The sequence below is a fragment of the Elephas maximus genome, chromosome 14, assembly GCF_024166365.1.
Source record: "Elephas maximus indicus isolate mEleMax1 chromosome 14, mEleMax1 primary haplotype, whole genome shotgun sequence".
Classification (NCBI taxonomy): domain Eukaryota; kingdom Metazoa; phylum Chordata; class Mammalia; order Proboscidea; family Elephantidae; genus Elephas; species Elephas maximus.
Window position 1 is genome coordinate 37,654,132 of NC_064832.1, and position 27,130 is coordinate 37,681,261.

At 40.3% G+C, this 27,130-nt stretch overlaps 1 protein-coding gene across 6 annotated transcripts in view; it reads left to right on the forward strand.

Moving 5' to 3' along the window:
• The window catches only part of ENOX1 (ecto-NOX disulfide-thiol exchanger 1), a 749,536-nt gene that overhangs the window by 712,428 nt on the left and 9,978 nt on the right, over window positions 1–27,130 (forward strand). For all 6 annotated transcript variants that reach the window (XM_049852937.1, XM_049852938.1, XM_049852939.1 and 3 more), the window contains one exon: window positions 26,162–26,247. In XM_049852937.1, the coding sequence (XP_049708894.1) occupies window positions 26,162–26,247 (86 nt within the window). The remainder of the gene's footprint in view (window positions 1–26,161; window positions 26,248–27,130) is intronic.

Genomic DNA, 27,130 nt, shown 5'->3' on the forward strand with positions numbered 1-27,130 from the left:
TACTGGAAAATGCATCAAACTCTGACAGCTGCTTTTCTTTCCCCCAGTACGACAAAGGTGTGATTTCACCCGTAATGCTTTTAGGGTATGAACAAGCACATAATGATTGCAGAAAACTTTCCCTCTTTAACCGTGAGTAACGCAGGCCACCTGAAGTTTTTTTTTTTTAATGGGAGAGGTTCTCCAGTTTCTTTATTTCCTTCCTCCCAATGCAGATCGAATCTCCTTTTACATTCTTCTTAGAAAAAACACAGTTCATTTAGAATGTTTCTTAAATAGCTATGAAGTTATATACATATATATATGTAAGTATGTATGTATATATATGCAGCGCTGTGGTTAAGAGCTATAGCTCCTAACCAAAAGGTCGGCAGTTTGAATCCACCAGCCGCTCCTTGGAAACCCTATGGGGCAGTTCTACTCTGTCCTGTGGGGTCGCTATGAGTTGGAATCAACCCAACTGCAATGGATTTTTTGGTTTTTTATGTGGGTATGTATATATTTCTAATCAGCTACCTCCAAATTTAAAAGATGATATGTTTTACACACTGTAGGCTAATGACAGCAGATAGAAGGGTGACAATTATAACATGTCACTTCTGCTGAGGTCTTCAGACTTAGAAAAAATAATGAAATTAGCTAATCCATGTGTATTAGATAGAAAAGTATTACTACTAAAATTAGATACTAAGGCATTAATTACATTAGATACTAAAATATTTCTAGTAAGTGAAGGATCTTCAATAAAATGTAGGTACAACCAACTTTCTCCCTCGCTGTTGGTCATTTGAACCAGTCTAGCTGTATTAGCATTTGGAGTTCAGGGTTGTGTAAGAGAAACGGGGTGACGGTCATTTGGAAAGAATATATGAAAATGTTTAGATAGATGGGGGACTGGAGATTTAAGTCTTCTATTAAAATAAACCTAGGAGTTTAGTTTTTCCCTTCACTTCTCTGTTATCCCTTCTATTTTCTCCGTATTTTACACAACTTAATGAAAGTTTTACTACAGGTGTGACCTCCTGCCCAAATCCATCTCCATAGTACCTGTGTTCTGATACTCTTTTGTAGTCAGTGAGGGAATAATCTTCTCAAAGAATGCCACGGTGGAGAAGAGTTTCCAAGACTGGCAAAATGGACCCTTCCAAAGGATGCAGCTATTCCTGCCTGGAAATGCACCTCTCTGCTAATTGAGTTCGGCCATTTATACTTTGTACATACCTGAATATTAGGATCGTAAAGGTCTCTCCTGCAGTTTCTGAAATCTAGATGTGAACTGTGGTGGAGGCAGAATGTTGTTCCAAAACTGCCCTGGACCAGGTTACAGAGAGAAAGCAGGTGTCGGACGCTCCTGTTCTGAATTGTACAGTAAGAGGTCCTGTAGGTGGAATTATTCTGGGAGTCCCCTGGACTTCTGATACATTACCCTAAAACCTGCCTTTGAAATAATTGAACCAGAGGATACAGTGGGCCTGCTCTAAGTCAGTCTAGAAGGCCAGGAACACAGCAGAAAAATCTCCTTCAACCTGGAAATTCTAATTGGCAAAATCTTCATCATATCTGGGTGTCCACAGTATATGCTATATGTCAATTTATTCCAATGTCCCAGCACCTTCTTGGGGCACATAAATGTTGGTGCAAATCTTGATTGCCTGAGAGGGAAGGGGAGAGAGAAATGAACTATTCAAATGGATTCCATCTGTGGAGAACTGATACTAGAACGTCCTAAACAATGAACAATCCTGGTTATTTGTGATTTTTTGCAACACTGATTTATCTGGGCAAAAGAATGGATTCTTTTCAGACGTTTTCATGATGATTTATAAAATTGGAGTCTTTATTACAAGGCATATAAGTTGAGTATCTACCACACAGGATCAATGGGAGTTCAACCATTCTGCCAAATTTTCTTCTTGACAATTAACAGGGATTGGGTGCTCGGTTTCAACTCAACTGGAAGTACTTTATTATTGTCATTTCTAGGTTATTTATTTTGCAATCAATCCTTGTGAAGATTGGTTGACATATAATAGAATCTAAAAGAACTTGATTTCCATGAAGCATTGCAGGGTAGTATTTTATGTCTCATAACTCTAGAGTAAACACATGTTAGGTCAGCTTGACAATGCCCAGTGTCTATGTCAGAACTCCTAATTCATTTCACATGTGGCCCACATGTTGGATTTGGCATGCAGTGAAGTTATGTAGGATATAATGAGGCAATACTTTTTGTTTAGAACCAAAGCTCTGGAACTGTGTTTGGCTGAAAACCACTGGGTATTTTAATAAAGGAAAATGGTTCAAATTTTTAGTGATAGGTTAATAACTCTGAGATGTTGCTGGTATAATTCTGGGTCTGTATCACTCCATCTTCTCTTGCTTTCTTAATGCTATCACAATAGATTTCCAATCCCAGAAACTATGATTGGCACCTTACCAATGCTACTCATCATTTTAAATCCCATGCAGCAATAGTCAGCAACTGCCTCAAGAACTTTGACTACATATAAAGTCACACTTGTTCAAAATCTCTCTGGTCCCTAAGAACTGTTCTCAAACTTGTTTTTTGTTTGCTTTGAACATTTTATTATGCTTTAGGTGAAAGTTTACACAGCAAATTAGTTTCCCTGACATTGGTTGCAATTTCCGCAATGTGTCAGCACTCTCCCCATTTCTACCCTGTGTTCCCTGTTGCCATTCGTCCAGTTTCTCTGCCTCTTCCTCCATTCTCATCTTTGCTTTTGGACAAATGTTGCCCTTTTGGTCTCAAATAGTTGATCGTTCTAAGGAGCACATTCCTCACAGGTATTATTGTTTATTTTATTTGGCTGGAAACCCTGGTGGTGTAGTGGTTAAGTGCTACAGCTGCTAACCAAAGGGTTGACAGTTCAAATCCGCCAGGCGCTCCTTGGAAACTCTATGGGGCAGTTCTACTCTGTCTATAGGGTCGTTACGAGTCGGAATCGACTCGACGGCACTGGGTTTGGTTTTGTTTTTTGTGATTACTTGGCTGAAAAGTAATTTCCAGGAGTGACTTCCATTCCAAGTTAGAAGGGTATCTTAGGGCTGTAGTCTCAGGGGTTCCTCCAGACTCTATCAAACCAGTATGTCTGGTCTTTTTTATGAATTTGAATTTTGTCCTATGTTTTTCTCCCACTCTAACCAGGTCCTTCTATTGTGTTCCTGGCGAGAGCGGTTGTGATAGTGGTAGCCGGGCATCACCTAGCTCTTCTGGTCTCAGGCTAGAGGAGGCTGTGGTTTAGGTGGGCCATTAGTCCTTTGGACTAATTGCTTCCTTGAATCTTTGGTTTTCTTCACTCTCCTTTGCTCTAGACTGGAAGAGACAAATCGTTGTATCTTAGATGGCCATTCACAAGCTTTTAAGATCCCAGACCCTACTCACCAAAGTAGGATGTAGAACTTTGTCTTTATGAACTGTGTTATGCCAATTGATCTGTATGTCCCCCGGCACTATCGTCCTTAGCCTTCAAGTCCAGTAACTCGGTCCTGTGAGGTGTTCGATTATGTCTAAGAAGTTTCCATAACTGTGCCCCTTGTGTACTCTATTATTTCTATGAATATACATGCAAACCAAAAAAAACCAAACTCACTTCTGTCGAGTCGATTCCGACTCATACCAACACCACAGGACAGAGTAGAACTGCCCCCCATAGAGTTTCCAAGGAGCACCTGGTGGATTTGAACTGCTGACCTTTTGATTAGTAGCCGTAGCACTTAACCACTCCGCCACCAGGGTTTCCTGAATATACGTGCAGCACATAAAATATGTTATGTAGAAATATCCACAATCACACCTAGGTATGCACATGGGTGTATTCCTGTATGACCCCCCACACCTATTTAGCATAAATATCTACCTGGGTAACCACTTGTAAATTATTGTTTGTTGTTACAGGATTGTATATGTTATACTATTTATTGTAGTTGCCTTTTATTCTTGTGTTTCTCTCAGTGTCTTTCTTTGCCTTGGCCACATTGTGCTGCTGATATTCCCCCATGTTGTGTATTGCCTTTCCCTTCACCAAAATTGACACGTATCTACTATCTACTTAGTGATTTTCCCTCCCCTTCCCATTAATGGCAACCATCAAAGAATGTTTCTGTGTGCAAACCTTTTCTTGACTTTTTATAATAACGGTCTAATACAATATTTGTCTTTTTGTGACCGACTTATTTCACTCAGTGTAATGTCTTCCACATTCATCCATGTTGTGAGATGTTTTGCAGATTCATCATTATTCTTTATTGTTGTGTAGTATTCCATAGTGTGTATGTACCACAATTTGTTTACCCCTTCATCCATTGATAGGCACTTAGGTTGTTTCCATCTTTTTGCGATTGAATAATGCTGCAATGAACATGTGGTGAGAGTCTATTAATGTCACAGCTCTTATTTCTCTAGGATATATACCTAAGAGTTGGATCGCTGGATCATATGGTGCCTCTATTTCTAGCTTCTTAAGGAAGCACCATACCATTTTCCATAGTGGTTGTATAATTTTACATTCCCACCAGCAGTGTATAAGACCTCCAATCTCTATACAGCCTTGTCAGCATTTGTTGTTTTCCGCTTTTTTGATCAGTGCCATTATTGCTGGAGTGTGATGGTATCTTATTGTAGTTTTGATTTGCATCTCTCTAATGAGTAATGATTTTGAGTACCTCTCCATGTGTTTGTTAGCCACATGAATGTCTTCTTTGGTGAAGAGCCTGTTCATGTCCTTCGCCCATTTTTTTTAATTGTACTTTAGATGAAGGTTTACAGAACAAACTAGCTTCTCATTAAACAATTAGTACATATATTGTTCTGTGACGTTGGTTACCAACCCCACGACATGTCAACACTCCCCCTTCTCGACCTTGGGTTCCCTATTACCAGCTTTCCTGTCCCCTCCTGCCTTCTAGTCCTTGCCCCTGGGCTGTTGTGCCCCTTTAGTCTCATTTTGTTTTATGTTTTATGGGCCTGTCTAATCTTTGGGGCCTAATCTTTGGCTAAAAGGTGAACCTCAGGAGTGACTTCATTACTGAGCTAAAAGGGTGTCCAGGGGCCATAAAAAAATCTTGGGATTTCTCCAGTCTCTGTCAGGCCAGTAAGTCTGGTCTTTTTTTGTGAGTCAGAACTTTGTTCTGCATTTCTCTCCAGCTTGGTCTGGGACCCTTTATTGTGATCCCTGTCAGAGCCAGTCCAGTGGTGGTAGCAAGGCACCATCTAGGTGTGCTGGACTCAGTCTGGTGGAGGTTGTGGTAGTTGTGGTCAATTAGTCCTTTGGACTAATCTGTCCCCTGTGTCTTTGTTTTTCTTCATTCTCCATTTCTCCAGACAGGGTGAGGCCAGTGAAGTTTTTCAGATGGCCACTCAGAAGCTTTTAAGACCCCAGACATTACTCATCAAAGTAGAATGTAGAACATTTTCTTTATGAACTATGTTATGCCAGTTAAGCTAGATGTTCCCTGAGACCATGGTCCACACAGTCCTCAACCTAGGAATTTGGTCCCTCAGGGAGTTTGGATGTGCCTGTGCAGCTTCCATGACCTTGTCTTGTACAAGTTGGGGTGGCTTCTCCAGTATTGTGTACTGTTTTACCCTTCACCAAATTTACCACTTTTTTTCTATTATCTATTTAGTATTTTTTCATCCCCACCTCTTCCCTCCCTCCTAACCATCAAAGATTGTTTCTTTTTGTGTGTAAACTTTTTATGAGTTCTTACAGTTGTGGTCTCATACAATATTTGTTCTTTTGTGACTGACTTATTTCACTCAGCATAATGCCTTCCAGATTCATCCATGTTGTGAGATGCTTCGCAGATTCATCATTGTTTTTTATCGTTGTGTAATACTCTATTGTGTGTATGTACCACAGTTTGTTTATCCATTCATCTGTTGATGGGCGTCTAGATTGTTTCCATCTTTTTGCTTTTTTGAACAACGCTGCAGTGAACATAGGTTTGCATATGTCTATTCCTGTGGCTCTTATTTCTCTAGGATATTCCTAGGAATGGGATTGCTAGATCATGCGGTATTTCTATTTCTAGCTTTCTAAGGAAGTGCCATACCATTTTCCAAAATGGTTGTACCATTTTGCATTCCCATCAGCAGTGCATAAGTGTTCCAATCTCCCCACAGTCTCTCTAACATTTGTTATTTTCTGTTTTATTAATTCGTGCCAGTAATGCCACTATGAAATGGTATCTCATTGTGGTTTTGATTTGTGTTTCTGTAACGGCTAGTGATCTTGAGCATTTCCACATGTGTCTGTTAGCCTGCTGAATGTCTTTGGTGAAGTGTCTGTTCATTTCCTTTTCCCATTTTTTAATTGAATTATTTGTCATTTTGTTGTAGAGGTATTGGATTTTCCTGAAGATTTTAGAGAGTAGACCTTTGTCAGATTTGTCATAGCCAAACATTTTTTCCCAGTCTGTAAGTTCTCTTTTTACTCTTTTGGTGAAGCCTTTTGATGAGCGTAAGTGTTTAATTTTTGGAAGATCCCTGTTATCTAGCTTATCTTCTGGGGTTTGTGTGTTGTCATTATGGTTCGTATCCTGTTAATGCTATGTATTAGGGCCTCTAGTGTTGATCCTATTTTTTTTCTTCTATGATATTTATAGTTTTTGGTTTTATATTTAGGTCTTTGATCGGTTTTGAATTAGTTTTTGTATATAGTGTGAGATATGAGTTCTGTTTCATTTTTTTGCTGATGGACATCCAGTTTTGCCAGTACCATTTGTTAAAAAGACACTCTTTTTCCCATTTGGTGGAATTTGGGCCCTTGTCAAAGATCAGATGACCGTAGGTGGATGGATTTACAGCCGCATTCTCAATTCTCTTCCATTGGTCAGAATATATAATCAGAAGACTGTTCGGTTAGCATAGAAACAAAGCTAGGGAAGTAAAATGAATGATTTTTATTCAATCGATCCAGAATATTCACATACATGGTTCCAGGCGCTGTTGAGGCTGTGTCTTAAAGTTATGTTTGTGTTAGTTAAACTTAAGGCTGGGACAAAAACAATAGTTTTCACCTTGCAAATGAGAATTCTTTTTTTTTTTTAAATAATATTTATTGTGCTCTAAGTGAAAGTTTACAGATCAACTCAGTCTCTTACATACAAACTTATACACACCTTAGTGCATACTCCCGCTTACTCTCCCCCTAATGAGTCAGCCCGCTCCTTCCTTCCAGCATCTCCTTTCGTGACCATTTTGCCAGTTTCTAACCCCCTCTACCCTCCCATCTCCCCTCCAGACAGGAGATGTCAACATAGTCTCAAGTGTCCACCTGATGCAAGTAGCTCACTCCTCATCAGCATCTCTCTCCAACCCATTGTCCAGTCCAATCCATGTCTGATGAGTTGGCTTCAGGAATGGTTCCTGTCCTGGGCCAGTAGAAGGTTTGGGGGCCATGACCACCGGGATGCTTCTAGTCTTAGTCAGACCATTAAGTCTGGTCTTTTTATGAGAATTTGGGGTCTGCATCCCACTGTTCTCCTGCTCCCTCAGGGGCTCCCTGTTGTGCTCCCTGTCCAGGCAATCATCGGTTGTGGCCGGGCACCATCTAGTTCTTCTGGTCTCAGGATGATGTAGTCTCTAGTTCGTGTAGTCCTTTCTGTCTCTTGGGCTTATAATTACCTTGTGTCCTTGGTGTCCTTCGTTTTCCTTTGATCCAGGTGGGTTGAGACTCATTGATGCATCTTTGATGGCCCCTTGTTAGCGTTTAAGACCCCAGATGCCACACTTCAAAGTGGGATGCGGAATATTAATAGTTTTTATTTTGCCAATTGACTTAGATGTCCCCTGAAGCCATAGTCCCCAAGCCACCGCCCTTGCTCCGCTGACCTTTAAAGCATTCAGTTTATTCAGGAAACTTCTTTGCTTTTGGTTTAGTCCAGTTGTGCTGACCTCCCCTGTATTGAGTGTTGTCCTTCCCTTCACCTAAAGTAGTTCTTATCCACTATCTAATCAGTAAATAACCCTCTCCCACTCTGCTTCCCTCTCCCCTCTCGTAACCACAAAAGAATGTGTTCTCGGTTTAAACTATTTCTCAAGATCTTATAATAATGGTCTTATACAATATTTGTTCTTTTGCATCTGACTAATTCCACTCAGCTTAATGCCTTCCAGGTTCCTCCATGTTATGAAATGTTTCACAGATTCATCATTGTTCTTTATCGATGCATAGTATTCCATTGTGTGAATATACCATAATTTATTTATCCATTCATCCATTGTACACCTTGGTTGCTTCCATCTTTTTGCTATTGTAAACAGTGCTGCAGTAAACATGGGTGTGCATATATCTGTTCGTGTTAAGGCTCTTATTTCTCTAGTATATATTCCAAGGAGTAGGATTGCTGGATCGTATGGTAGTTCTATTTCTAGCTTTTTAAGGAAATGCCAGATCAATTTCCAAAGTGGTTGTACCATTTTACATCCCCACCAGCAGTGTCTAAGTGTTCCACTCTCTCCACAGCCTCTCCAACATTTACTATTTTGTGTTTTTTGGATTAATGCCAGCCTTGTTGGAGTGAGGTGGAATCTCATCATAGCTTTAATTTGCATTTCTCTAATGGCTAATGATTGAGAGCATTTCCTCATGTATCTGTTAGCCACCTGAATATCTTCTTTAGTGAAGTGCATGTTCATATCCTTTGCCCACTTTTTGATTGGGTTGTTTGTCTTTTTGTGGTTGAGTTTTAACAGAATCATATAGATTTTAGAGATCAGGTGCTGGTTGGAGATGTCATAGCTGAAAATTTTTTCCCAATCTGTAGGTGGTCTTTTTAATCTTTTGGTGAAGTCTTTAGATGAGCATAGGTGTTTGATTTTTAGGAACTCCCAGGTATCTGGTTTCTCGTTGTTATTTTTAGTAATGTTTTGTATTCTGTTTATGCCTTGTATTAGGGCTCCTAATGTCCCTATTTTTTCTTCCATGATCTTTATCGTTTTAGTCTTTATGTTTAGGCCTTTGATCCATTTGGAGTTAGTTTTTGTGCATGGTGTGAGGTATGGGTCCTGTTTCTTTTTTTTTGTTTTTTTTTTGCAAATGGGTATCCAGTTATGGCAGGACCATTTGTTAAAAAAACTATCTTTTGCCCAATTAACTGACATTGGGCCTTTGTTAAGTATAAGCTGCTCATGTGTGGATGGGTTTATATCTGGGTTTTCAATTCTGTTCCATTGGTCTATACGCCTGTTGTACCAGTACCAGGCTGTTTTGACTACTGTGGCTGTATAATAGATTCTAAAATCAGGTAGAGTGAGCCCTCCCACTTTCTTCTTCTTTTTCAATAATGCTTTACTTATCCGGGGCTTCTTTCCCTTCCATATGAAGTTGGTGATTTGTTTCTCCATCACATTAAAAAATGTCATTGGAATTTGGGATCAGAAGTGCATTGTATATATAGATGGCTTTTGGTAGAATAGACATTTTTACTATGTTAAGTCCTTCTATCCATGAGCAAGGTATGTTTTTCCACTTATGTAGGTTCCTTTTAGTTTCTTGCAGTAGTACTTTGTAGTTTTCTTTGTATAGGTCTTTTACATCTTTGGTAAGATTTATTCCTAAGTGTTTTATCTTCTTGGGGGCTACTGTGAATGGTATTGATTTGGTGATTTCCTCTTTGATGTTCTTTTTGTTGATATAGAGGAATCCAAGTGATTTTTGTATGTTTATCTTGTAACCTGAAACTCTACCGAACTCTTCTATTACTTTCAGTAGTTTTCTGGAGGATTCCTTAGGGTTTTCTGTGTATAAGATCATGTCATCTGCAAATAGAGACAATTTGACTTCTTCCTTGCCAGTCCGGATGCCCTTTATTTCTTTGTCTAGCCTAATGCTCTGGCTAGGACCTCCAGCACAATGTTGAATAAGAGCGACGATAAAGGGCATCCTTGTCTGGTTCCCGTTCTCAAGGGAAATGCTTTCAGGCTCTCTCCATTTAGGGAGATGTTGGCTGTTGGCTTTGTATAAATGCCCTTTATTATGTTGAGGAATTTTCCTTCTATTCCTATTTTACTGAGAGTTTTTATCATGAACGGGTGTTGGACTTTGTCAAATGCCTTTTCTGCATTGATTGATAAGATCATGTGGTTTTAATTGTTTTTCTAATATTGAACCAACCTTACATAAAAAAAAAAAAATACCTAGTATAAATCCCACTTGGTTATAGTGGATTATTTTTTTGATATGTTGTTGAATTCTGTTGGCTAGGATTTTGTTGAGGATTTTTACATCTATGTTCATGAGGGATAAAAAAAAAAAAAAACCATATAGCTCTGTAATTTCCTTTTTTTGTGGTGTCTTTACCTGGTTTTACCTGGTTTACCTGGTTTTGGTATCAGGAATATTCTGGCTTCATAGAATGAGTTAGGTAGTATTCCATCCTTTTCTATGCTTTGAAATACCTTTAGTAGTAGTGGTGTTAACTCTTCTCTGAAAGTTTGGTAGAACTCTGCAATGAAGCTGTCCGGGCCAGGGCTTTTTTTTTGTTGGGAGTTTTTTGATTACCTTTTCAATCTTTTTTTGTTATGGGTCTATTTAGTTGTTCTACTTCTGATTGTGTTAGTTTAGGTAGGTAGTGTGTTTCTAGGAATTCATTCATTTCTTCTAGGTTTTCAAATTTATTAGAGTATAATTTTTCATAGTAATCTGACATGATTCTTTTAATTTCAGTTGGGTCCGTTGTGATATGGCCCATCTCATTTCTTATTTGGGTTATTTGTTTCCTTTCCAGTATTTCTTTAGTCAGTCTGGCCAATGGTTTATCAGTTTTGTTAATTTTTTCAAAGAACCAGCTTTTGGCTTTGTTAATTCTTTCAATTGTTTTTCTGTTCTCTAATTCACTTAATTCTGCTCTAATTTTTATTATTTGTTTTCTTCTGATGCCTGATGGATTCTTTTGTTGTTCTCTTTCTATTTGTTCAAGTTGTAGGGACAGTTCTCTGATTTGGGCCCTTTCTTCTTTATGTATGTGTGCATTTATCAATATAAATTGACCTCTGAGCACTGCTTTTACTGTGTCCCAGAGGTTTTGATAGGAAGTGTTTTCATTCTCATTGCATTCTATGAATTTCTTTATTCCCTCCTTAATGTCTTCCATAACCCAGTCTTTTTTGAGCAGGGTATTGTTCAGTTTCCAAGTATTTGATTTCTTTTCCCTGATTTTTCTGTTATTGATTTCTACTTTTATGGCCTTTTGGTCTGAGAAGATGCTTTGTAATATTTTAACATTTTGGATTCTGTGAAGGTTTGCTTTATGACCTAATATGTGATCTATTCTAGAGAATGTTCCATGTGCGGTAGAAAAAAAAATTATACTTTGCAGCTGTTGGGTGGAGTGTTCTGTATAAGTCTGTGAGGTCAAGTTGGTTGATTGTAGCAATTAGATCTTCCATGTCTCTATTGAGCTTCTTCCTGGAAGTCCTATCCTTCTCCGAAAGTGGTGTGTTGAAGTCTCCTACTATAATTGTGGAGGTGTCTATCTCACTTTTCAATTCTGTTAAAGTTTGTTTTTTGTATCTTGCAGCCCTATCATTGGGTGCTTAAATATGTACTATGGTTATATCTTTCTGGTAAATTGTTCTTTTAATCATTATGTAGTGTCCTTCTTTATCCTTTTGGTGGATTTAACTTTAAAGTCTATTTTGTCAGAAATTAATATTGCCACTCCTGCTCTTTTTTGATTGTTGTTTGCTTGATATATTTTTTCCGTCCTTTGAGTTTTAGTTTGTGTCTCTAAGTCTAAGGTGTGTCTCTTGTAGGTAGCATATGAATGGATTGTGTTTTTTTATCCAGTCTGAGACTCTCTGTCTCTTTATTGGTGCATTTAGTCCATTTACATTCAGCGTAATTATATGAGTTTAGAGCTGTCATGTTGATGCCCTTTTGTGTGTGTTGCTGACAATTTCATTTTTCTACTTACTTTTTTGTGCTGAGAAGTTTTTCTTTGTAAATTGTGTGTTCCTCATTTTTATAGTAGTTGAATTTATTTTTGCTGAGTCATTATGTTTTTCTTGGTTTTTATTTTGAAGTATGGAATTGTTAGACCTCTTTGTGGTTACCTTAATATTTACCTCTATTTTTCTAAGTAAAAACCTAACTTGTATCATCCTATATCGCCTTGTAATCTTTTACATAATGACTTCAATGATTCCCTGTTTTGAGCATTTTTTTTCTTTTTTAAATTAATCTTATTTTGTTTTTGTGATTTCCCTATTTGAGTTGATATCAGGATGTTCTGTTCTGTGACCTTGTATTGTGTTGGTATCTGATACTGATTTTCTGACCAAAGAATTGCCTTTAGTAATCCTTGTAGCTTTAGCTTGGTTTTTGCAAATTCTCTAAGCTTGTGTTTATCTGTAAATGTTTTAATTTCACCTTCATATTTGAGAGAGAGTTTTGCTGGATATATGATTCTTCGCTGGCATTTTTTCTCCTTCAGTGCTCTATATATGTCATCCCATTGCCTTCTTGGCCACATGGTTTATAGTCTGAACTTATTCTTATTGATTCTCCTTTGTAGGTGACTTTTCTTTTATCCCTGGCTGCTTTTAAAATTTTCTCTTTATCTTTGGTTTTGGCAAGTTTGATGATAATATGCCTTTGTGATTTTCTTTTTGGATCAATCTTGTGTGGGGTTCAGTGAGCATCTTGGATACATATCCTTTCATCTTTCATGATGCCAGGGAAGTTTTCTGCCAACAGATCTTCACATATTCTCTCTGTATTTTCTGTTATCCCACCCTGTTCTGGAACTCCAATCAGACGCAAGTTATTCTTCTTGATAGAGTCCCACATGATTCTTAGGGTTTCTTCATTTTTTTTAATTCTTTTATCTGATTTTTCTTCAACTATATTGGTGTCAATTGTCTTATCCTCCTACTCCCCCATTCTGCATGCCAGTTCCTCGATTCTGCTCCTCTGATTTCCTATCGAGTTGTCTAATTCTGTAATTTTACTGTTAATCTTTTGGATTTCTGAATGGTGTCTTTCTATGGATTCTTGCAGCTTATTAATTTTTCCACTATGTTCTTGAATAATCTTTTTGATTTCTTCAACTACTTTATCAGTGTGTTCCTTGGCTTTTTCTGTAGATTGCCTTATTTCATTTCTGAGGTCATCCCTGATGTCTTGAAGCATTCTGTATATTAGTTTTTTGTATTCTGCATCTGGCAATTCCAGGGTTGTATCTTCATTTGGGAAAGATTTTGATTCTTATATTGGGGAATTGTAAAAGCAAGCATGGTCTGCTTCTTTATGTGATTTGATATTGACTGCTGTCTCCGAGCCATCTATAAGATATTATAGTGATTTATTGTATATTTGCTCACTGAGTCTTATCTTCTTCTTTTGTTTTGTTTCAGTATACCCAGATGGGCTACTAGATTGCACTGTCTTGATTGTTGTAGCCTTTGAATCACTTATGTCCTATTACCAGCTGGTTTGAGCTGTTACCACATAAATAAGCCTAAGAGTCCATTCACTATTCTTGAGTAGAATCAGCTTAGGTGATCTGATTTTGGGTCACCAAGTGTGTGGTGTAGACTGTCACCTATTAACTTAGAGGAGTAGTGGTGATAGTTGTGTTCCCCAGATTCTAGTAGCGGCAGGGGATCACACTCCAAGGAGGGTTGGATGCTGACAGCTTTCCCCACGTGCCAGTGAGGTAGGTGTGTCTCTATTCCTAGAGCACTTTGGTGGGTGGGCTCTGCAGCTGTACCTTAGGCACCCAGTGCTTGTACCTCTAAAGATTGGTAGGCGTCACTATCCTCAGACCCATTTAGCAGGTGGCTAGGTGGTTTGGGTGGAGCTTCAGCCCTCAGTTTCCCGCAGTGGATCAGTGAGGGCTCTGTTTAATAGGTAGAGAGGTATCAGACCTTGAAAACTCGTCTTTCCACTGCTCTGCTAAAACAATTACAGTCAGATCTCTATCAGAATTGCCTTTGCATTATAATAGCCACCTTGTTCCCTGTAGAGATGAAAGCCAAAGACTGTGGATCTCATATGCTTGGCTGGAGTTGGTTCTGTATTTTTATTGCAGTTTTGGGAAGTCATGGAAGGATTTTCCCCCCCAGGTTGTTAATTACTGCTTCTCTGAGGCCAGGAGAATGGATTAGGAAAAAGAAAAAAGAAAAAAAAAACACAGAGCACTTCATTCCCTGGCCCAGGAAATTCCAATGTTAATGAAGCCACCTGGGGCAGAGAGGGGAGGGCTCAGATAGGTAGGAGAGAGTAGTGCACAGCAATATAGACAAAGTTACTTATCTTGCTTGGTGATGACTGTTTTATCTGAGATTCCAGAGGGGCGTATAGCCTGTGTGCACTAGCTCGGTCGAGATTGCCCCTGAGTGTCAGGCCTACTTCTGTATTTGCACCATCTCAGGAAGCCGTGATCAGCTCCTCCACTCCTAGTCCAAAGGCCAGCACCAAGGTTTTCTGGCTGGGATGGCGCACTCCAGGCACCAAAACCAGTCGCTGCTTCCCGGTGATTTCTTCTCCTGTCAGCTGTGTCATTGTGCAGCCTGTATGCACTGGCTGGGTTTCCGCCGAGGTTACTTCAGAGGGCTAAGGCTGTGTCCCGTGCTTGCGCCATCGCAGGAAACCGTGCTCAGCTCCTCTGCGTTTAGTCCAAAGCCCGGCGCCAAGGTTTTCTGGCTGGGACGCTGGCTTCAGGCTCCGAAAACAGTCGCTGCTTCCCCGTGGTTGCTCATTCTCTTGTCAGCCACGTCAGCGTGCAGCCTGCTTGCACTGGTTGAGTCTGTATGAAGGTTACTCCAGGGGATTAGGGTATAGGGCTGTGTCCTGTGCTTACCCCACCACTCTGGCACCAGGGAACCAGGAGGGCTCAAGGCTGTGGTGTGGGGCGCCAGTTCCAGAAGTGGTCGCTGCTTCAGGGCACGGCTTTTTGCTCCCCTGTCACTCAGGTCAACTCCTTAGTTCTGTGTTTGATGGTCAGGGTTCATAGATTGTCATGTATGTGATCAATTCACTTGTTTTTCCAAGTCTTTGTTGCAAGATGGATTCGCAGTAGCTTCTACCTAGTCAGCCATCTTGGCCCCGCCTCAGTATTTTATCTTTTGTGGGGACTATTGTAAATGCTGATGTTTTCCTGATTTCCTTTTCAAAGTTCTCTTTGTTAGTGTAGAGGAATCCAACTGATTTTTGTATGTTGATCTTGTACCTTGCCACATTGCTAAAGCCTTCTATTAGTTGCAGTAACTTTCTTGTGGAATCTGGGATTTTCTGTGTATAGGATCATGTCATCTGCAAACATGGATCGTTTTACTTCTTCCTTACCAATTTGGATGCCCATTATTTCCCTTTCTTGACTTATTGCTCTAGCTAGAGCTTCCAATACAATATTAAATAAGGATGGTGATAAAGGGCATTCTTGTCTGGTTCCAGTTATCAAAGAGAATGATTTCAGTCTTTCTCCACTGAGAATAATGTTGGCTGTTGGTTTTGTATATATGCCCTTAATTATGTTGAGGAATTTCCCTTCTGTTCCAATTTTGCTGAGAGTTTTTATCCGGAAAGGGTGTTGGATTTTGTCAAATGCCTTCTTTGAATCTGTTGAAATGATCATGTGATTCTTTTCCTTTGTTTTGTTTATGTGGTGAACTATGCTATTTGATTTTCTAATGTTGTACCATTCTCATATCCCTGGTATGAATCACACTTGGTCATGATGTATTATTTTTTTGATGTACTGTTGAATTCTGTTGGCTACAATTTTGTTGAGAATTTTTGCATCAACATTCATGAGGGATGTTGGCCCATAATTTTCTCTTTTAGCTGTTGTCTTTGCCTGGCTTTGGTATCAGGGTTATGCTGGCTTCATAGAATGAAATAGGGAGTATTTCTTCCTTTTCTATGTTCTGGAACAGTTTGAGTAGAACTGGTGTCAACTCTTCCCTGAATGTTTGGTAGAATTCTCCAGTGAAGCTGTCTGGGCTGTGACTTTTTTGGAGGGAGAGTTTTTTTTAAGACCTCTTCAATTTCTTCTTTTGTTATGGGTCTGTTCAAATTTTTTACCTCAGTTTGTGTTAGTGTAGGTAGATAGTGTGTTTCTAGAAATCTTTCCATTTCTTCTAGGTTTTCAAATTTGTTGGAGTATAATTTTTCATAATATTCTGTTATAATCTTTTTATCTCAGTTGGTTCTGTTGTAATGTCACCCATCTCATTTCTTATTTTGGTTATTTGCATCTTCTCATTCTTTTCCTTTGTCAGTTTCACCAGTGGTTTGTCATTTTTATTGATCCTTTCAAACGACCAACTTTTAGTCTTATTGATTCTTTCTGTTGTTTTTCTATTTGATTTATTTTTGCTCTAATCTTTATTATTTCCTTTCTTCTGGTTACCATGGCTTTTTTTGCTGCTCTTTTTCTATTTGTTCAAGTTGTAGAATTAAGCTATTGATTTGGCCCTTTCTTCTTTTTTCAATGTGTGCATTTATTGCTATAAATTCTCCTCTGAGCACTGCTTTTGCTATGTCCCAAAGGATTTGGTACGTTGTGTTTTCATTCTTGTTTGATTTAGGAATTTTTTATTTTGTTTCTAATTTCTTGTTACCAAGTGGTTTTTAAGCAAGGTGTTATGTAGTTTCCATGTATTTGATTTTTTTCTTGTTCTCTCTGTTATTGATTTCAAATTTTATAGTGTTGTGATCTGCGAAGATGCTTCCTATTATTTCCATGTTTTTGTGTTTTTTCATGCTTGCTCTGTGGCCTAAAATATAGTCTATTCTGGACAGTGATCGATGTGCATTGGAGAAGGATGTGTACTGTGCTGCTTTTGGGAGGAGTGTTCTTTATATGTCTGTTGTTCTTAAATTCTTAATGATCAAGTAAACTTCTTTCAGTATCATCTTGACATCTCTGCAAATCAATGTGAGTTGTTACTTTAAGCCCTCCCCTGACTACATGTCCATCACTGTCACCATCTCACACACATGCACACAGCTAGTCTATCTCTCAATTGGAATGTTCCCAAAAATGCATGCATATTAGGAATAAGATCAATGGAATGTAGAGAAATGCATGTAAAGAAGGTTGACTGGCGACTTCTTGGTGTTTTCAGTGAAGAGAGCTGAGGCTATATTTAGGCTGCACCTGAGGAAAGTAATCTGGGGAGAGCATTCCTTTCTGAAAACTACTGACCATAAAGAATGAATCATTGACCTAAATCTTGTTTCCAAGGCAAAAATGTCCATATCAATAAATCAACAAACATTTGTCAAGAGCCTACTATAAGAATTATCAACCTTCTTTCAGAGAAAGAATCACCTGGGCAGCCTGTTTAAAAGGCAGACTCCTTGGTTCCACAAACAGAAATTCTGTTCATTTCCCCCACACCGCGCCGCCCTTTTTTTTCTATTGTGCTTTAAGTAAAAGTTTACAATTCAAGTCAGTTTCTCATACAAAAACATATACACACATTGTTATGTGATCCTAGTTGCTCTCCCTACAATGTGACAGCACACTCCTCTCCACCCTGTATTTCCCATGTTCATTCAATCAGCTGCTGTCCCCCTCTGCCTTCTCATCTCTCCTCCAGACAGGAGCTGCCCACACAGTTTCATGTGTCTACTTGAGCTAAGAAGCACACTCCTCACCAGTATCATTTTATGTCTTATAGTCCAATCTAATCTTTGAAGAATTAGCATCGAGAATGGTTTTAGTTTTGGGCTAACAGGGAGTTTGGGGGCCATGACCTCTGGGGTCCCTCCAGTCTCAGTCAGACCATTAAGTCTGGTCTTTTTAATAGAATTTGAGGTCTACATCCCACTTTTCTCCTGCCCCATCAGGGCAGTCATTGGTGGTAACTGGGCACCTTCTAGTTCTTCCAGTCTCAGGCTGATGGAGTCTCTGGTTTATGTGGCCCTTTCTGTCTCTTGGGCCCATATTTTCCTTGTGTCTTTGGTGTTCTTCATTCTCTTTTACTCCAGGTGGGTTGAGACCAATTGATGTATCTTAAATGGCCACTTGCTACCTTTTAAGACCCCAGACGCCACTCACCAAAGTGGGATGCAGAACGTTTTCTTAATATACGTTGTTGTGCCAATTGACCTAGATGTCTCCTGAAACCATGGTCCCCAGACCCCCACCCCTACTACTCTGTCCCTTGAAGTGTTTGGTTGTATTTAGAAAATTGCTTTTGGTTTAGTCCAGTTGTGCTGAGTTCCCCTGTATTATTTGCTGTCCTTCCCTTCACCTAAAATAATTCTTGTCTACTCTCTAATTAGTGAATACCCTTCTCCCTCCCTCTTCACCCTCGTAACCATCAAAGAATGTTTTCTTCTGTGTTTAAACCTTTTCTTAAGTTTTTATAATAGTGGTCTCATACAATATTTGTTCTTTTGAGATGACTTTCACTCAGAATAATGCCTTCCAGATTCTTCCACGTTACGAGATGCTTCATGGATTCATCGTTGTTCTTTATCATTGCGTAGTATTCCATTGTGTGAATATACCATAATTTGTTTATCCGTTTATCCCGTTGATGGGCACCTTGGTTGCTTCCATCTTTTTGCTATTATAAACAGTGCTGCAATGAACATGGGTGTGTGTATATTTATTCATGTGAGGGCTCTTATTTCTCTAGGATGTATTCCAAGGAGTGGGATTGCTGGACCATATGGTAGTTCTATTTGTAGCTTTTTAAGGAAGCACCAAATCTATTTCCAAAGTGGTTGTACCATTTTACATTCCCACCAGCAGTGTATAAGTATTCCAGTCTCTCCACAACATCTCCAACATTTATTATTTTGTGTTTTTTGGACTAATGCCGGCCGATTAGGTTCATTTTAAAACTAACATCCCAGATGATACTGACGCAGGCACTTTTGGGACCATGTTTTGAGAAATATTGGCTAGCTGTATACCAAGATCTCTGTCATCTGATGATGTTAAGATAATCTCGTCCCTTAAGTACCCCATTGTTGTTAGCTGCCATCTACTTGACTCAACTCATGGCACCCTTATGTACAACAGAACGAAACATTGCCCAGTCCTGTGCCATCTTCATGGCTGTTGGTATGTTTCAGCCTATTGTTGTGGCTATTGTGTCAATCTAATTTTTCCCTAAACTTGTGAAAAAGAAAGCAATTAATTACAATAAAATATGCTTTGTACTAAAATCAGAAACTCAGAGAAGGAGCTATTTATGCTACAGATTTCCTTGTCAGAAGAAAGGACAGTTGAGCTGGGTCCTAAAGGATGCATAGGGTTTCTCTGGATAGACAAGGGAATTGTCGAAGGTATTTCAACTAGAAGGAACAATTTATTAAAAGGCTAAAACACACAATAGTTGAAAAAATAAGACAGAAAGAGAGTTAGATATTAAAAATAATAATAATAACCACTTGTACATACAAGATCAAGGATTATACTCACCAAATAAGTGGACAAAATTGTTCAGAGCTTTTCAGAATCCCAAGGCACTGAGAACCATCAGCCCAGACCACAAGTGTTTGATGAGTCTTCCACCACCCACTCATAGTCTTGCCTCCCTCCACTTCCCATAAATGTTTCATCACTCTGTAGCTTCCCACAGAGAATTGTCCTCTTGTGGTTTAGTAACAGACCCAGATTTCACAGAGTATACCCCCTGCTGTCTCTGAAGTTCAGTATCAATGGAGCTTCCATATAGGCTGCAGCATGAAGAAGAATATTTCAGGCTGGTTTATGGTCAGGCCTCTGACAGTACCCAGTAAGATATGACTGTGTCTAGAGATACAGCTTCATTCTCATAGTTGAGGTTTCTGGAGTTCCCCAGGGTGCCCATTCACCCCACTGAGTGAGCTTATAGCCCCAAAGGGTTTTTTGAACTTTCATGGGAGACTATCAACACATGTGGATGTAGGGAAAGTGAAATCTCTTGATGCAGAGAGTTTGGAATGAAAACTCCAGGCAGCCTGAGGAAAGGGAGCATATTCCAGTAGAATTCCATTTCTCATTGAACTCAGAGCAATGCACAGACCAAACCGAATATACAAATTAGTATTTTTTTCTCATCAGACAACCAATATCATTTTCTAAATAGGAATTCATAGGACAAAAGATGAAAGTAGGATGTATTAGCCATGTGACAAACCAACTAGCACCTAATGATTTCTAAAGCAGCTATGACAGGGGAAGCTCACATGAGTTTTTAATAGATTGAGACATTTGATACCCTGGGTAATCGAGGGCAAGTCACTTATCCTCTATGGACCTAATTCCTCACATTGTATAAAGTGAGGAGGTTTGATTACATGGTCTTTTTCAACTCAATACTACATTATCTCTAAGGACTATTGTAAAAACTGCATCATCCCTTAGACAGTGAGCTTCTATGTAAGTAGAAGATCATACCCATCAATGTATAAACATGGATTCTATTATCCTATACCTTCAAAAGAAAAGGAAAACCTGTCTTGACCCCCTGAGTTTTTTCAACTATAGCCCATTTCCCTGCTCCTTTTCTAAAGCATAACATCTCCAAAGCACTGTCTAAACTCAGTCTCCATTTCCTTTCCTCCCATCTCTCTTCAGCCCACTCCAGTCTGGCTTCCACCTTCAGACTGAAACTGTTCTTGTCATTGCCACCAGAGAACTTCGTATTGCTAGTTCCTCAGCTCCCTCATCTGTCAGCCACACTTTACAGGTTAACCACTCACACCTTCTGGAAATACTTTCTTCCCTTGGCTGTCATGATGCCACTCTTTCCCATTGGTCACTCCCTCTCGGATTCCTTTTGAGTTTTTCTTAGCTTGACCTCTAAATTTGGGGGCTCTTCAGGGCTCAGTCATGAGGCCTCTTTTCTTCTGTACCTAGATAATCTGATTGAGTAGTTTGGATTCAAATCCCTTCTTGTTGCCCTTGACTTCCAAATTTATACTTTCTCCAAGGGCCATTTGATATCTCCACTTAGATGGTATCAGGCATCTCAGATTTAATAAGGTACAAACAGAACTCTTGATTCCACCCTTTTCTTTGCGATAACATGTTCCTCCCCAGTATCCTCAGATGAGAAAATGCTCAAGCCAAAAACTAAGGAGTCCTCCTTAATTCTTTCCTAGCCTTTGCCTCTTACATGCAGTCCATCAACTCTGCCTTTGGTGTCCACAGTTATCATCCTGGTCCAGACCACTGTTTACCACTTCAGGTCTTGTGCATATGCTTCTAACTGGTCTTCCTGGTTTCCCTTTGTCTATTCTCCACACAGCAGCTAAACTGAGATTTTAAAAATGTGATTCAGATGTTATACTATGACATCTCCCCTGCTTAGAACCCCCGTATTGGAATTCTACTACATTTGGAATGTAATCCAAACTCCTTACTCTGAGATCCAGAGCCCTACATGATGTGCCCCCCCACCTCCCTCTGAACTCATGTTGTAGCACTTGCCATCCATATTCGTTTCCACCAGCTAATTTCCACTTCTGGGCCTTTGCACTATCTGTTGCCTGCCCGTGGAATAATCTTCCCCCAGGCTTTCTGTGGCCAATTTCTCAGCTGACACTCAGGGAAATTTATTTTCATAGAGACCTTCATTTTACTTACCAAAATAAAGTAGCACCCCACCAGGCTCAGGGGTATTCTCCGTTCTATCCTATTACCTGTCTTATTTTCTTCATTGCATTTGCCACAATCTGAAAAATATCCCCGTCATTCTTAACTTTTTGTTTATCATCTGTGTCACTCAACTAGAATATAAGTTCCATGAGAGCAGGAACCATGTCTTTGTTGTACAATTCCGTATCCTTCGCACTTTGGTACCTAACCGGTGCCGAGTAAATATTTGACCAAAGAAGAGTAAAGGGAGCGGTAAAAAAATCTACCATTATTGGTTAATTTAGATCCTGTCCCCCTTGGTTTTAGTGAGGTCCAAAAATGAGAATAAACCAGATGATTTTGATGGGAAAAGTTCAGATGGCGTTTTTCGTTGTTGTTAGGAATTGTTGAGTCGGTTCAGACTCATAGCAACCCTATGTAAAAAAGAAGGAAGCACTGCCCGGTCCTATGCCATCTTCACAATCGTTAAGCCTATTTAAATAGACTTTCCTATAGGGGATCTGCCACAGGTTGTACAGAGCTGGTTAGTGTATCATTCCAAAGTAGTTTTTAAGGCCCTGAGATGAGCAAAAAGAGCCCGATAATACTGACAACCTCCATTTTCTTTTACTTTTTTAAAATTAGCTATACCCCGTTGTATTCTCCAGTGTTTAAAAAACCCAGTTTTATACATGGAGACCTTCTGCTTCTCCATGGAACTGCCAAAACCCGTCATTGAATCAATTTCTTTGGAGACCCACCAGTATAGTTATGGTTAAGTTCTCCACCTTCAATCACTAATGTTCCTTTTATGAAGTCTTTAGGTCCCTCTCAAAGGACCATAAAACAGTCTCAATTTTCTGTGTGTGTAGCACTTTTAATTAGATTTTGAGTTGCAGCTATCCTTTTTCCATTCCCAGAGGATATTCCAGTTCTTCTAAAGTAGCTACAAAGAGGCTTATTTGTTTATGTAAGAAGCTTCCCCAAAATGAATCTGATCCAAAAACAGAGCCTAGAAGCTCTGTTTTCTCAGGTGGCGGGACTGATGCTTCTGCGCTGCTGCCAGGGGTGTGTAGGGGAAGGGTGAGAGTGGGCAGGAGGAAGGGCAGGGCACCTGCAAGAATGAGGACTAGTGCTGCCCATTTCTGCTACGCCTCTACCAACACTGAATACCCTGCTGTCATCTATAGGAAAAGCTTGGGAAACCTTTAGTTAGCTCCCTAGCTTGTATCTAGTGGCAGCTGCTAAACTTTTGTAAAGAAGAGTTCACAGCCTGTTAATACCAGCTACCACTGAGATGGTTCTGAACACCCTCAAAAGGAAAAACACTCGAATCTATGTGAGGATTCTAATTTAATTTTCAAAAGGTGTCAGAAATCATCCCTGGGTAGATAAGAGCACTTCCCCCCTTAGTTTTATGGACAAAATAATTTCAGCAAAATTTTTCATGACCCAAACCCTCAGATTCCTCTGAATCCACACAGGATGGGATAGCAGCAGGAGTCACCAGTGAACAATGCCCCCAAGTTCCCTGGTTTTTGAAAGAGTATTGTAGCATCATTGTTAGTACTGGTAGAAATGTTTAAGGTTCTTGCTTATCCCTTTGATCTGTAAATTTTAAACACATTTACTGGCTATTCTCAGTTCTAGAGAATATTTCGTTCAGTACACATTTATTGCGAGTGTGTACTTTGTTCCTGGTATTGAACCAGAACATGCAAAGACTAAGGGCCAAGTCCCCTGGGGTCCAGAGCCAGGACTGCGCGGAAGGACAGCAGCAGTGGGGGAGCAAGGACATATGCACAGAGAGATGCTAACATCACAGGGGCAGCCCCCCAGGTCCTTCCATTTCTGGTACGCCTGAATTTCCTGTTCCAGCATCCTCCTCCAACTCATTCTACTAAATACATTTAAATTCACAGCATGCTCCCATGGGCATGCATTATCCTTGGTATGATGCTGAACAGGCTTCAGCAGAGCTTCCAGACTAAGATGGACTAGGAAGAAACCAAAAACCCATTGCCACCGAGTCGACTCCAACTCATAGTGACCCTATAGAACAGAGTAGAACTGCCCCACGCGGTTTCCAAGGACCGCCTGGTGGATTCGAACTGCTGACCTTTTGTTAGCAGCCGTAGCTCTTAACCACTATGCCACCAGGGTTTCCTAGGAAGAAAAACCTAGCAATTTACTTTTGAAAATCATCCAGTGAAAACCCTGTGGATCACAATGCACAACAAACAATCATGGGGATGGTGCAGAAACAGGCTGTATCTTGTTCTGTTGTGTATGGGGTAGATAATAGGTTACCAGAGAAATGCTGAAGAGTCTCAGTCCACTGGGATATTCATGGGAAAAGTGTTGTTTTTCTCCCTCTGCTGGGGCCCCTGGGGTGGTTTGCTCAAACCCATCTGCCTTCTGAGATGCCCTCTTGCCCAGTAGGAAACTCACAAGCCTCTACCATCACTGCTGCTCTGTCTCAGCCCTGCTGTCTCTCCCCTGTGCCCGGGTACATGCAGGCCCAGATCCCAAAGTCTGTTGCAGGCATCCAGCCAGGAAAGGAATGCTGGGCTCCCCTGCTTGCAGCACCCCCTGCAGTCGCTATGAGTGATTTTCTTGGAGCACCTCCTCCCCTCCCTGTGAGAGCCCTGGCGGGGAGGAAATGAAAACGCTTCTCACTAGAAATACCACCTTCTCACAGAGCCAAAGTTGACTATTCCTTCTCCCCTACCCTGCCTACCTCCTTGTAGGCACAGTGAGGGACCTGCCTGCCTTTTGTTTGTGGCTTTCTGTGGAAAGTGGTGGGCATCATACCACTTGTCCTCAGCTCCAGGGCCACGAGGCAAAGCCCCCTTACCCTCCTAAGGAAGGCAATTCTCTGTTGGCTAGATTCCATTCTACCCCCCTTTCCCACTCCAGGAATGCAAATGAAGGGACACTTTCTTACATACTTCTCTTCTTGTGTATTTTTAACTAAATCACTCATAGGCACATTTATTTTAACTTTGATTAGTAAGAGAATTACTTACAGTGCCATCTCACCATATTTAAGAATTTCATACACAGGGCAATTGTTGCCACGCCTATAAAATTAAAAATAAATCAAGAGAGGTCTTTATAGGGTGGGGTGGGGAGAAAGGGACAACACAGTGCCATTTAGTATATTAAATGTGGCTATTTTGCTATTGCAAGATATTAAAACTGCCACCATTACCTTCTACTGTCGTCATCATTTCATAAAAGAAAGGACATTTCAGCAGGAGCAACAACAAATAGAAAGGACATAATCACAGAATAAAATGGTAGTTCTTTATGTCTCTGGGAAAAGAGGTCAGTCTCGAGATTTTGGCTTTATGGAGAAACGTAATAAATTGCTTCTGTCTTCCTCGTTTCACTGTAAACCAATAAAAACTTCATAAAGCAATTGTGTGAGGACAAGCCTTTGATAGCCGCTTGCCTGGGCCCCTCGGTTCTCTGTCCTGGGCCTGAGGATGAACTGGGGAATTTTGCTCAAACTGACACTAGTCTCAGAGCATCCCAAGCAACACCCAGGAGAGGGGGGTGGCATCGAACCCTGTAGCAGATCAATCCACAGTCACCCTGTGCTTCCTGGGATGACCTGATGCAAGAATGGTATGCTCCCTGGTACGGTTTCCTCTCAGGCGTGGGTCTTCCCCTCTGACCCTTGGCTCTCAAGCATCGAAGCTCATACCTCAGAGTCAATGGAATGTGAGGCCTTATCCGCTGATTTAATTCATCTTGAAACTGGTTTTTAAAAGAGAACTAAAAATGTCAGGCTGAACGTAGCTTCTTAACATACAGCAGCACTCAGTCCATGGAGTCGGTGTCCATACTGGTACTACTTTGATTCTGGATAAAGGAGCCAGAAGGCAATGCTGTTTACTGCAGCCCTGACACCAGTGCCCGGCTTCTCATTTGTCAGTATAGTGTTGATGGTTGATTTCCACGATGGAAAAGCATTATGATTTATCATCAGATGCCAGCCACACCATCCATTCTCAGACCTTTTAAAATGATCTTGTAAATTACAGCAGAGAGACACCGTGAGCGAGCTGGCACCCCTTAAACAACATCTGGGGGCCGAGAGCCAATGCTCCAGGAAGGATTTGTGCTTCCTTCAGTGGCAGTTAGGGGAAATATGGATTAAACACTTTTCATAATTAGCAACTGCAATTATCAGGAAAATTTGAGGCAATGTGATTTCTGACACAGCTGTGTGAGCCATTTCCACACTGCAAAGTCCGCTGAGGAAAAGAAAAGAGATAATTTTATCCTTCCAATAACTGCAATTTTGTATTGGTAAATCAAGCATAAAATTGGCAGTTGAAATCCTTTCAGGAGTCTTTGTTTAGAAATACCTTTATTCACCTATGTATTATCTTGGAGTCTAGTTTCGCTAACTACTATCATTCCAGGAGATAAAGTGTTGTGTTTGCCAGAATATACTGTTATCTAGTGTTTGTTGAGCACTGTCAGAAAGAGCAGAACTGTAACTCAGCCTGACAAAACAGCCGTTAGGGTAGATGATTATTTGAGAGTCTGATTTGCCTCTAAATAACCCCCAGCGTTTGTCTTTTTAATTCAGGCATCATATCGACGTTTCTTCACGTCCATCCTTTTGGAGCCAATATAGAATATCTGTGGTCGTACATGCAGCAGCTGGACTCCAAGGTAAATGACTTTTCTCTTGCAGACTTTGGTTGCTGAAATTTAGCATGCTGTGATTGCCGGCTGCAGGTGGGCTCAGCGTGAGCAGCATTAGGGACGTGATAGGGAGGGGGTTATCAGGTCCCCAGTTTTTGGCAGATAGTTCTCTTCTTTCCACTTGTTTTTGTCTTTGTAGAAAGAAAAGCAGTTGTCTAATGACAGTGATTTTCTGCAGATGCCAAATTACTTTGAAAAGCTTATGAGGGATTTAAAATTGCAGGTTGGCCTGGAAGCTCCCCAAACAAGGTAGAAATCAGGTCAGGGTGGCTAGTGGAGTATTATTGTTAGACCACGTTCTCACAGGAGGCTATGTGAAGGACTTCACACAATAGGGGAAAAACCACCTCAGATAACTTAAAGGTCTGATATGACTCTCAAGAAAACTGTATTAGTGGTTGTTTTTCAGCAGCACTCTCGAAATGGAAAAAAATGTGAAGTGCAGTTAACCTTGGCTGTGCCCCTCACGGGTCACACCCAGAGTCAGGGCATCTCTCCTCATTTCTCTGAGGCTCAGTTTTTCTCATCTGCAGATTAGCTATGTTCCTAGTCCATTGCTGTATTTATGTGCCAACAGAGAAGGGCTCAATTTATTTGCCAAGTGTGAGTGAGCAATAAGGGGGTCCTATTTTTTTTTATTGAATTAAAGTGATGTCATTGACAAGTATTGCCTCAGGAAGGGGGTGGACACAGAGCAGAAGAGAGGAGCCAGGCCTGTCACAGAGGAGCTGGCTACATTTTCTGTGAAGAAGGAAGATGAAAATAAGTAAGAAACTCCTCCACGGAGCACAGCAGAGTGCATGGAATTTATAGGAACCAGACCCATGGCCAGCAGTGCGATGACCCTGAA